The 10,493-nt window shown below is 39.4% G+C and overlaps 1 protein-coding gene across 2 annotated transcripts; it reads right to left on the reverse strand.

Moving 5' to 3' along the window:
• Window positions 1-226: 226 nt before the first annotated feature.
• On the reverse strand, window positions 227-6,938 carry LOC121724376 (ankyrin repeat and SOCS box protein 13-like). 2 transcript variants are annotated; one of them, XM_042110893.1, is made up of 6 exons: window positions 6,643-6,933; window positions 5,669-5,868; window positions 4,769-4,919; window positions 4,161-4,295; window positions 3,472-3,663; window positions 227-2,507 (listed from the first exon to the last, which is right to left on the reverse strand). In XM_042110893.1, exons 1-6 carry the CDS (start codon window positions 6,683-6,685, stop codon window positions 2,350-2,352), a joined length of 879 nt encoding a protein of 292 aa, XP_041966827.1. In that variant the 5' UTR covers window positions 6,686-6,933; the 3' UTR covers window positions 227-2,349. The 2 variants fall into 2 exon arrangements, with proteins under 2 accessions (XP_041966827.1, XP_041966828.1); XM_042110894.1 differs by lacking the exon at window positions 227-2,507 and adding an exon at window positions 2,514-3,045 and having other exon boundaries at window positions 6,643-6,938.
• Window positions 6,939-10,493: the final 3,555 nt, after the last annotated feature.

A 10,493-nucleotide genomic window follows, 5' to 3' on the forward strand; every position in this document is an offset into this window, starting at 1 on the left:
ACCTGAATGACTGATCAACGCCAGAAATGTAGATTCAGTCTCATAGGTGTATGTGGGAAGGTATATTAAAGGGGAACTCAAAGTATTCTTTGGGTACTCATGTGGAAAAGTTAACAATCTTCCTTAAATGTTTAGAAGACAGATGCATCAGGAAACACAGATGATACAACTGGTGTTGTACCAGTATAATTAACCAGTATAACAAATACAAACAATCAAACTATAGTTACTTTGAATATTGCTGAGGCAGTGGTTTTATTTAAAATATTCATATACTGTACATTCAATTTGTAAAATGGAATAGACAGACTCCTTCATAGAGATAGAATGAGGACAGGAATGACTAAATGTAGAACTGCACCACTCTGAGCTAAAAACGCCCAAAATAAACTGAATCCAACTATGCTAAGCATGATGGATTTACTTGTGCTAGATATATGTTATGACATTAAGCTTACTTAAAGTCCAGTAAACAGTCATGCATAAACCCTGACATGTCACTTGAAGCACCAGAAAAAAATACTTTCACAATTTATATCTTTCAGACAAGATATTACAAAACCAACAGTTATATCAACAGCATTTGTCTCCCACAACTGTCTTTGTAAATCAAAAAGCAGTGTTATTATTGATGTGCCAATATTTACAAAGTTGCCACAGAGGCTGAATTTAAGACAGTAATTCAGAATGATGGAAGCTGATACAGTGGGGGAAAATGCAACATTTAAACTGATAAACAGTGTTTTATATACAATATTAAAATAATCTGCAGACTTCTACATATAAAATGAATCAATCCAAATAATATACATATTCTGTATATACAATAACACATGTATTTACATAAGTTAATCTATAATAAATTTACCATTATATCTGTGCAAGTTTTACTCTATAGTAAAAAAATAATTTGTCACAATTTTAGTGATCAACTGCATCAATATCTTTGGGTTGCAGAATATCACTGCTCCATTTTGTCTTGTCAGTCTGACTGCATGCAGTTCAATCAAAGTCTAAAAAAATCTCACAATGCCACACGGTATAGACCCTTTCAACAATAAAAACAAAAACAATGCTTGAACGTTCTATTTGGGCCCCAATCCATTTCCTCTGCATTAAGATAACATATGGAATGTTAAAACGGAAGCCTTGTGGGGCCAACTATGATGCTGATAATGGAACTCTCTTGAAAGGGTCTATAGCGCAGCTACAATATCTTAATGGGGTCAATCATGTGAGCTGAAGTCATTCTGTCAAAAACAATTATCACTGGGCACATCATTTCTGTTGGCAAAATGGGATGGGCTGGTCCTGACTTTAAGTAGTGGGGAGCCTGCACTCCTTGATAAATTATACTGCAGGTGCAGCTATTTCGCACGACTGACGTTTCGGTCAGTCAGACCACTCATAAGAGTGATGAAGGTCTATGAGTGATGAAGGTCTGATAAAGATCTGACTGATCAAAACGTCAGCTCATCAATAAACCAGCCCAACTCATAAAGTAAGCAGTGTTGCACTTTCCTTTTTTTGTTATTTTGAAGCTGGTCCTAGTTTGAACAGGACTTTGCCAGTGTTACAAGAGCCAAAATGTATCTTTTACTTCATCCATAGCTCCGCAACACGATTTAGGTTGTGATTAACAAACACTGAATACAGGAAACACTGACATACAATGACTTAAGTATAAGTATATATACTCTTTTGATCCCGTGAGGGAAATTTGGTCTCTGCATTTATCCCAATCCGTGAATTAGTGAAACACACTGCAAACAGTGAACACACAGTGAGGTGAAGCACACACTAATCCCGGCGCAGTGAGCTGCCTGCAACAACAGCGGCGCTCGGGGAACTTAGCCATTTTACAAGAAGTAAGGATCATTGTTATTGTTTTGTGTGTTTTCAATATTTCATTGTTCACACCGTTAACTTAGTAGTGGGAACATTTTTAAGTAGCTGAAAAGGTGCAGTTGTTGCCACAGTATTAAAGCTAGAGATGCAGTTGTACAACATATTTGTGCATGAATGTTACAAAATCTTTTGGAATGAGCAAAATCCAGCAAAACAAGTTTCTCCTTTAAAGATGGTCTGAGGATACGGCTGTACATCCACATCCAGAATGTAAATACAATTGAACAGACTCATGGATTTAATGTAGAACCAACTAGGCAATCTCACTTATAATTTAAACGTTTGCAAGTAACTTTCATTCTCTCAATATCCTGTCACAAAAAACAGAAAAGATAACAGTAGACCTGATGCAGGCAACAGCCATGACACTAGAGACCAAAAACTGCATACGGCTGACAATTTACTTAGGAGATGGGAACATTCATGGAGGACCTGCGCGTGTCAGCTGTCGCAAATGTCTGCTGTAGGTGGAGGCATGTAGCAGAGGTAGCTGATGATGCGGTTTGGCAGGTCCAGTTGAGCTGCCACCTGCAGCGCTCTCCTGCCCAGCACCATTCTGAGGGCCAGCCGGGACAGCTGCTGCAGGCTCAGAGGGGTTCCTGGGCAACAACAACATAATGGCAGTAAAGATTTAAACAACACAATTATATCCCTGTTCAGAAATATTATGGCAGTAAAGATTTAAAAAAAAACAACAACAAAAAAAAAAAACATAAAAAATTACATCACTGGTCAAGGGTCAAATTGTAAGACTGATTTGTTGGTGTGTGAATGCAGTTAAGTGTGCGCACAATAAATTAAAGCATTGTTTTCTAGATGAAAATGTGAAAATTTTTTTTATTTTTTTCTTCCGAGAATATCATGATGTTTGTTTATGTTTTATATTTTACATTATTATCTGAAGCTTTTGTCCAAAACAAGGTACATTATATTTTAACCAAGGACCAAACCAAACAAACCAGAGAGGTAGCTCACCCCTCCCTTCAATATTCCCAGAGAAACAGGGTTTCGTTTCTGCTTGGGGGGCAGGCTGCCCCAACTTTCTTTTCCAGTTGTCGGCGCCTGGGCTGCCTACAGAGACCTTTTTTACAGTGTACTCACAGAAAGGGCAGCAAGTGAATCATAAGGAGATGATTGCTAAATGTGACAAAAAAAAAAAAAAAAATGTATGGACTTGAAATTGCATACGATTGTTGACTGCACCTTCATATTATGTGTTCTAGAATCAGGAATCGAGTGTCATCCGTGTAATTTGAGAACAACTAAACCTTGTTTGCATGGAAGAAGTCAGATCTTTCACTGCAACTCATAAAAAATGGGAACGAAAAGGAGCATGTTCCATTTATATTTTTGTCTACAACCCTAGTCAAATCTACAAATAATAAAAACACAGAACATTGTAAAAAATGATGTTTAATTTATTAATCCTCATATTCAGTCACAGTTCCACAAAAACAACCTATTAATGGCTGTTTGTCGCTTGTCTCAGTAGCGTATTAGTATTAGTGTATAAGTGTTAGTGTATAAGAAGTGTTTTCAGTTTGAGTAAAGGGTGAGACTTACCTTCATAAAATCCCAGGGATAGTGCCGATGGGGACCCAGGAGTAGTGTATTGTAGGGGTGTCTTCCCAAGATTGTCTCTGGCAAACACATTTGCTCCAAACTCCACCAACAGCTCTATGAGATCCACATTCTCCAGTTTTGCAGCATGGTGGAGTGCAGTCTCATGTAGTTTAGCAGCATTCACATTCGCCCCTTTGGGAAAAGAGGAAGATGTGACACCACATTGAGTGTGGAAGTGTCCATTTTATATGCAGTGCATTAGCATTTTTGCATGTTCCGGTGGCAATCCCTATGTGACAATGAATAGGGTTTCATGAAATCCTCAAAATGATGTCCCTGGTAGTTAATTAACTGCCTGAGACACCCCACATTCCATTATTTTTTCAATAAAATGCATATATGTTGTCTCTGACTGTTGCTATGCCTCTGCTACCAGCAAAAAAACAGGGAACTACAAAGCATGTCACTTGGCTAATGCATTAGTAGGTGAGCAGGAGCTAAGCAGAGTTAGTTTTACCCAATGAGGAATGAGGATCTCACATATTCTCACAACAACTTACAAAATACATTGTAGTCATTGACAACTGTCAGTAGTATAACTGAAAACAGATAAAATGTACATATAATAATATTTTTAGGAACCTTCCTCTGACAATGAAGCGAACACAATAGTTACAAAAATCCCAAACCTGCATTCAGCAGTACTTTTGCACAGTCTTTGTGCTGCCTTGCACATGCCACATGCAAAGGGGTCCCATAATGGCAGTCATGAGCTTCCATTGATGCCCCTTCGGAGATCATGAGCTTCACGCATTCAGAATTGCCTGGTGTATAGATATGCAATGTTAAGACTTTCAAGGCTATAGTTTAAAACCAAAATAATATTGTACAGTGAGTGTGATTAGTTTATATCTTTTTACTCACTGTAACTAGTTAAGTGCAGCACTTTGAAAGTGTACTTGTGTCATTTTGCACATTTAAGCCACATGTGGGAAAGACAGGTGTGGTTAGGCCTATCTCCCCTTCACATAACCATTTTCAATTCAACTTCATTTGGATGTTATGATGTTACAAAACTATACCTTAAATTCTGTTCACACCCACATAATGTCTCTTTCATAGAACACATTGCCAAAGGCTTGAGCTAGGCTCATTTAACAGCCTGGACAGCATTATATGCAAATAAAATAAAGTTCCATTCACATGTCATTTTATTTGCTCTGTCATATCACTGGCTAGCACAAGACTGGCTGGTGATGCGTGTGCAGAGTGTATCTTTACAAGTATGACACACTACCTCCCATGCAGGCCTCATGCAAGGGAGAGAAGGTGAAGCGAGGAGGGTTAACCATGGCTCCATGCTCCAGCAGCAGTTTTACACACTCCAGACTCCCAGCAGCACAGGCATCACAAAGGGGGGTGCTGCCATCAATGTTCCTTGCGTCAACCTGTAGGCAAAAAACACAAGTGTCAGACGCTAAAAGAGTGGAGCAGATTTACTCCGTTGATTATACTCTGTAATTTTTGTTTCAACATCACCATTCATCACAACTACTGTGTACATTGGTCATTCCAGTCCTTAAAAAATGTCCTTTCTAAAAGACTGTAGTGTAGAGGTGTACAGACATATATAACAATTCTACAGGTGCTGGATACTAGTAACAAGTAAAAAAACACTGCCTCTAAGACACCTGACGAAGACCTGAGTGGCCGAAACCATAGATATTAGAAAGCTAGATACCACATTGGGCTCCAGAACGTACGTAAATAGCAACGCCATCTTGGTGGGGGCAGCGATCACTGGAGGTCAATGGAGGAGCATGTGACTGACTGGAAATCAGACAGGTGTCTGTGATTACCTGCAAATGTTGCCCATAGACAAAATAAAGGTGCTGCCCCCACCAATATGGTGGCCACGTTTAAAATGCCACCTAATACAACTCGACAGTCAATGTGGTGTCTAGCTTTCTAATATCTATAGTCGTAACGTTGTGTAACCTACCATTAAACTGGGAGCTTTAGAAGCAGTGTGGATATCTTTTCTTTTTTACTCTTTCTAAAAGACTACCTTTTTCCAGCTCTCTCAGCCTTAGAAACACTTTACTTTTGACAGCTGAGGACTGATATTCATGTGAAAGAGTTCTGTTTCTGTTACTCAGATGTATATTTATCACCATAAGTGAATCTGTTGTCTTACATGTGCCCCAGCATCCAGCAATAGACGGACACACTGGCTGTGGCCTTGAATGCAGGCTTCATGTAGAGGGGTGATGGAGTCCATTACCACAATATTTACAGATGCACCACCTTGGATCAGCTGCTGCAACTGTCTGACTTGACCCTGTGCTGCTGCTTCGTGCACAGCTGATCGATCAGTCCAAAATCCCAATCCATGCGCTGCAAACACATTGCAAGAGGTTGAGCAGCAGTTGTTTTAGGTACCAGTTCTTCACATTACTTTCAGCTGTCAGCCTGCTTTTGAAACTTTCCTGCAACTTCAATTGCTTGATACTGCAGTTACACTCATCAGTGCAGAACCAAACAAAGCAGATGCAAAACTGCAACTATATTTTATTGCAACTCTATTCGATATCAACCGTTTGTTGCTTATAGAGGCCTGTTAGATGAGCTAACAAGGTTACGTAGTCTGGTCAGATTATCCAGCAAAAAACATGCGGGACTGTTTTTGTGGAATTATATTCTACTTGAAGCAACTTTGCCATTTTACTATCTAAAATAGACTAACGTTGTGAATGTAATGAACGCTCAGTATCGAATAAGTTGCACGCACAAATTCTAACCTAACGTCCTCTAAAGTTAGAGATTTTCTGTACTCTGCGTTGGCTGACTGGCTAACGTAATGCCAAAGCGTCATGCAGTTCACCGTCCAACAAGGATAACCCGTTATTTAAAACCGTCTACAGTAGGCTTAAGCTAGTTAGCAGCTGAACGTTTGAACTTGATAACACGGCCAATACATGTATACTAGAACAGGTATCATTAAATGACTACCTTGTGTACAGTGATATGGTTTACTGTCAAGTTTGAATGCTAGCAAACTATTTGAGAGTTGTCATTCGCTCTGACACCTTGATTAGAAACGACACTAGCTAGCTAGCCAGCCAGACAACTTATGTTAGCCATTGATCGATTGAAGGAGACTTAACTTACCAATTTCGCTGAAAAGCGATGGTCTGGAGCGTGTAATTTCCATATAGCTACGTTCGCACTAATACGAATGCCATGAGGAAATAGTTGAGAGGATGCAGGACATATTTCTTTGACACCACCACGACGACGACTGCACTGAGCCTGCTAACAACAACACTGCAAATGCTAGTAGGCTTATGGGACATGTAGTTGAAGTATCGAAGCTGCATAGGCAGGCCTACACTAGCCTAGAAATCTAGACGCACCCTAGCGGCAGCAAATTTGCTGCCAGCGCTATCTAGCAACTCTCCGTTGGCTTGTGAGCTCAAAAAATTAAACTTCTATCAGGCCAATCAAATCGTGTATAGAGTCGTTAGGCGAGCTTAACATAATGATTGATGGCAGAGTTGCAACGGTTTGGCTTGAATTCCCTGCTACTTGAAAACAAATAAGATGGATGTTGCTGCTGGCGAACAGTGTGACACGAGTTAAGCTTTTATTAAGTTGGCAAACGTTTGAACTAGCCAACTAGCTCCGAAACGCTGCCGCTGTCCTATTGCGTGCAGAAGGAATTTGAAAGACAACTGATTATCCCGCCTCTCGGACTGAGCACTGCGAACGGTGAGTGCCCAGACCCTGGCTGGCTCGTCAGGCTAGTTCTGGAGAGCTTTAGTCACTGAAATTACGTTGAAGTGCCTTGTTTTGCCGGCATGCGGCAAACAAGAGCAAAACTAACGGGCTTCGCGCATAAATGCAGGCCAGGCTGCAGTGTCATTGTCGGCGAAATCACTGAAGTCACTGGCAGAAAAATAAATAATCAAATAAACGCTTTCTGTGGTGATTCTGCATTAAGTGTGCATTCATCGATGTGTCTCACTTACCAGCTTAAGCGTTGTTGCTTGTTGTTTCTGGCAGTTTCCCTATTGGCTGATAACGATTTATTTATAAAAATGTATCAAAAGTTAGCCCTCCCCCGTGGGGAGTAGTAGGCTACGTAAGACATGACCTGTCAAGACATGAGATTGAGAGATTCTGTTCTCGGTAGTGTAGCCAGAAATGTTCAAAAGGGTGGCCATACAAACATTAATCATAGGCATGTTATATTTATGACATATAAAGTGGAATTTATTGAAGGCATTTGATCACAGCTGACAAAACAAGCATGAATGTAGCTTCGGTGCGTCACATGAAACACAATTGAGACAATAGATTAAACATTTGGACAACTCCAAAGCCGTATCATAGGCTACATTCATGACATGAAAAGTGGAACTTATTGTAGCCTACAAAAATGACACATTATGCTGTCGGCTAAACATTTTAAACTTGCGCAAAACTGCATGAACCCAGCATCGGTGCGTTGCATAAATTAAAACACAAATTGAAGCAACAGCTTGACCATCGGACAATCCTACTGCAAAGCCATTTCATAGGCATGCAGCGTTTATGACATAAAAAGTGGAATATGAACGCATTTCATCACACCTTACTGAGCTGCCGGCTGTAGCCTACGCGATTTTACTGATTCTTGAACTATCAGCGCAGTGTTGACTTGTGCGTCTTTTTTAGATGGTGAACGTAAACGAAGGAAAGCCTAATTGGACAGGCAAGACTGACAAGTAGACAGGCCTGGCCGTGGCTACGTGTATGCTTGGTAGGCAAAACTAGTGGGAAAATGTCTGTAAACAAATTTGGTAGCCATAAAAGAGAACATAAACAGAGGATAGAAAATACAAAAAAAGGAGGGAGAGAACGCAAAGAATGTAGGCCTATGGTTCTTGGCTTCACATTCGGGCAACAGACGAGTTCGAGGACAATGATGACATTAATACAGTAGCCCGCTGCGGCATGGTCGCTTGCAATTGTGTGGTTCATCTATATTATTTTAACTAATTGATCTGAACTGGTTGATGTTTCTCCTGGACTTACAAACTGAAATAGTAAGGAGAACAGTAGCTATATATAGCTTACATAATAGAGTTGTTTTCACATTGACGGTATTCAAATTAAATTTTTCCTTATTGTTAAATGTCATGATGGGAGAGTATTATTAAAAATGTTACAAGTATGCAAATTCATATGTTTACGGGAAATTAGGTTTTACTGGGTTGTTTTGTTGTAAAGACATGCAAGACATTCTGGGCCATGTAATAGACAAACAGATTAACTTGATTTCCTGTATTAATATGAATAGGTGTTTCTGTAAACCTAGAAACAATAAACAGCTATCTCTGTTACAAAAACAAGCTGGTAATCGCTCGTTGAAGAGGGAACTATGATAAAAAGATTGTTTTCCTAAAAGCATGGAGTTGACGAAAGAATAAACAAGCAATGTCACGTTAATGTTAAATAGCCTACCTATCTGAACGCTAGGTGGCAACGTTGTATTACATTTCACTAGTGTAGCCTACTTGAAATACGGTGTGAGATTCACAAGTAAGGAAGGTGCAAATATTATGTAATTTATCATGGGAAATTATTGGAAATGTTATTTCTTGTTTATTCTTGCAAACTACACACATCCATTCGGAATCACACGTACACATTTAATACTGAAAGACTATCATTTCGTTTATTTGATGTCGCCTAGCAACACAGCCTTCAGAGCAAAGATTCTAGAACAGGGCTTCAGAGAGACACGTTTTGAGTTTGTGGCCAAGAACCTAAAATATCGGTTTCCATGTGCTGGATGGTGTGCGTCCTTTATGAAAGTAAGTGTTTTATACAGTTAACGTTACAGACATAATGAGTCATGTTGTAGTGGTCAACATAAATGTGCCCCTTCTGTTATTAGCATGCTAAGCAGAGATTTAGTATCATTCATTTCTTGTGTGGCTAGCTATAGGGAGGAGATGTATGTTGCTAATTGGGATTTATGTTGTTTAGCGTAATGCCATGGCCATTTGATATGAGATGCTTGCACTCATCACGTCACGTGTAACTTTAGGACTGCTATTTTTTTTACTAACAGTAATTCACAAAGCACTTTAGCCCTAAAAGTACAGTAGCACCTACGTCTGTGACAGCTTAAGGGAACTTGCATTGTAGGCATAACTAAGGGATGCAATAACACCACCAACAACCAAAACTAGCCTACTCATTGTCAACATGTACATGAAATGTAACGTTTCATGTGAATCAAATTAAAATGTTTTCTTTGCAAACGTAGGCATAGGCGTATGGTGACAGATTAATTTAATAATGCTGCTGTGTGAATCACGGTAAGCGTGCAGGAAGTGGCCACTTCTTAATGGGACCCCTGTATGGAAGTGGGCTAAGTAAAATAGAGATGTTTTAAATAAGATAAGGTTAATCAGAATTCTACGATATGCCCGCTTGACAACGGCAGAGATAGAACTGGCCTTTGGCCATAGCAACCATCCATTTAGAACGACTGGCCTTCATAGCAACCAAAGATCTGAGCTATGTTGCAATGTGAGGCAAAGTATAGAACGGTGATGAAACATACAGAGAAAGGTCAAGAAATATAGTGCAATGTAGACAGTAGTATACAGTTGATTTACAGACGGTGGTTTAGAGTAATATGAAGTATTCCTTTATTCTGATAGGCTACATCAATAGGCTCTCAAAACAACCCCAGGCTCACAAAACAATCCCAAACAGACATAAGGTCTTTATAGAGCAAATCCATATAGATTATTTGTCAAATAAACCAGTAAAACATAATTTGTGGGATGGAATATATATCATTCACACTCATAGCTCATTTTTTTTTTAAAATAAATCAGTGAAAAAGTATCCTGACAAACAAGCAGCTTTTTAATGCCTTGGTCATATTTCATAATTTCAATTCCTCTGTAGGTTACCTGATAGCCCAGTTTGAGAGGCGCAAGACGCGTGACATTATTTAT

This window comes from Alosa sapidissima, chromosome 11 (genome assembly GCF_018492685.1).
Source record: "Alosa sapidissima isolate fAloSap1 chromosome 11, fAloSap1.pri, whole genome shotgun sequence".
Lineage (NCBI taxonomy): Eukaryota > Metazoa > Chordata > Actinopteri > Clupeiformes > Clupeidae > Alosa > Alosa sapidissima.

What these genes read in the sequence shown, in the direction of transcription:
- LOC121724376 (XM_042110893.1), bottom strand. Translation starts at nt 6,685, where the DNA reads ATGGAAATTACACGCTCCAGACCATCGCTTTTCAGCGAAATTG. An exon ending in ATCGCTTTTCAGCGAAATTG is followed by an intron (nt 5,869 to 6,642) that starts GTAAGTTAAGTC and finishes ATGTGTTTGCAG; the next exon opens with CGCATGGATTGGGATTTTGG. An exon ending in AAAAGTACTGCTGAATGCAG is followed by an intron (nt 3,664 to 4,160) that starts GTTTGGGATTTT and finishes CTTTTCCCAAAG; the next exon opens with GGGCGAATGTGAATGCTGCT.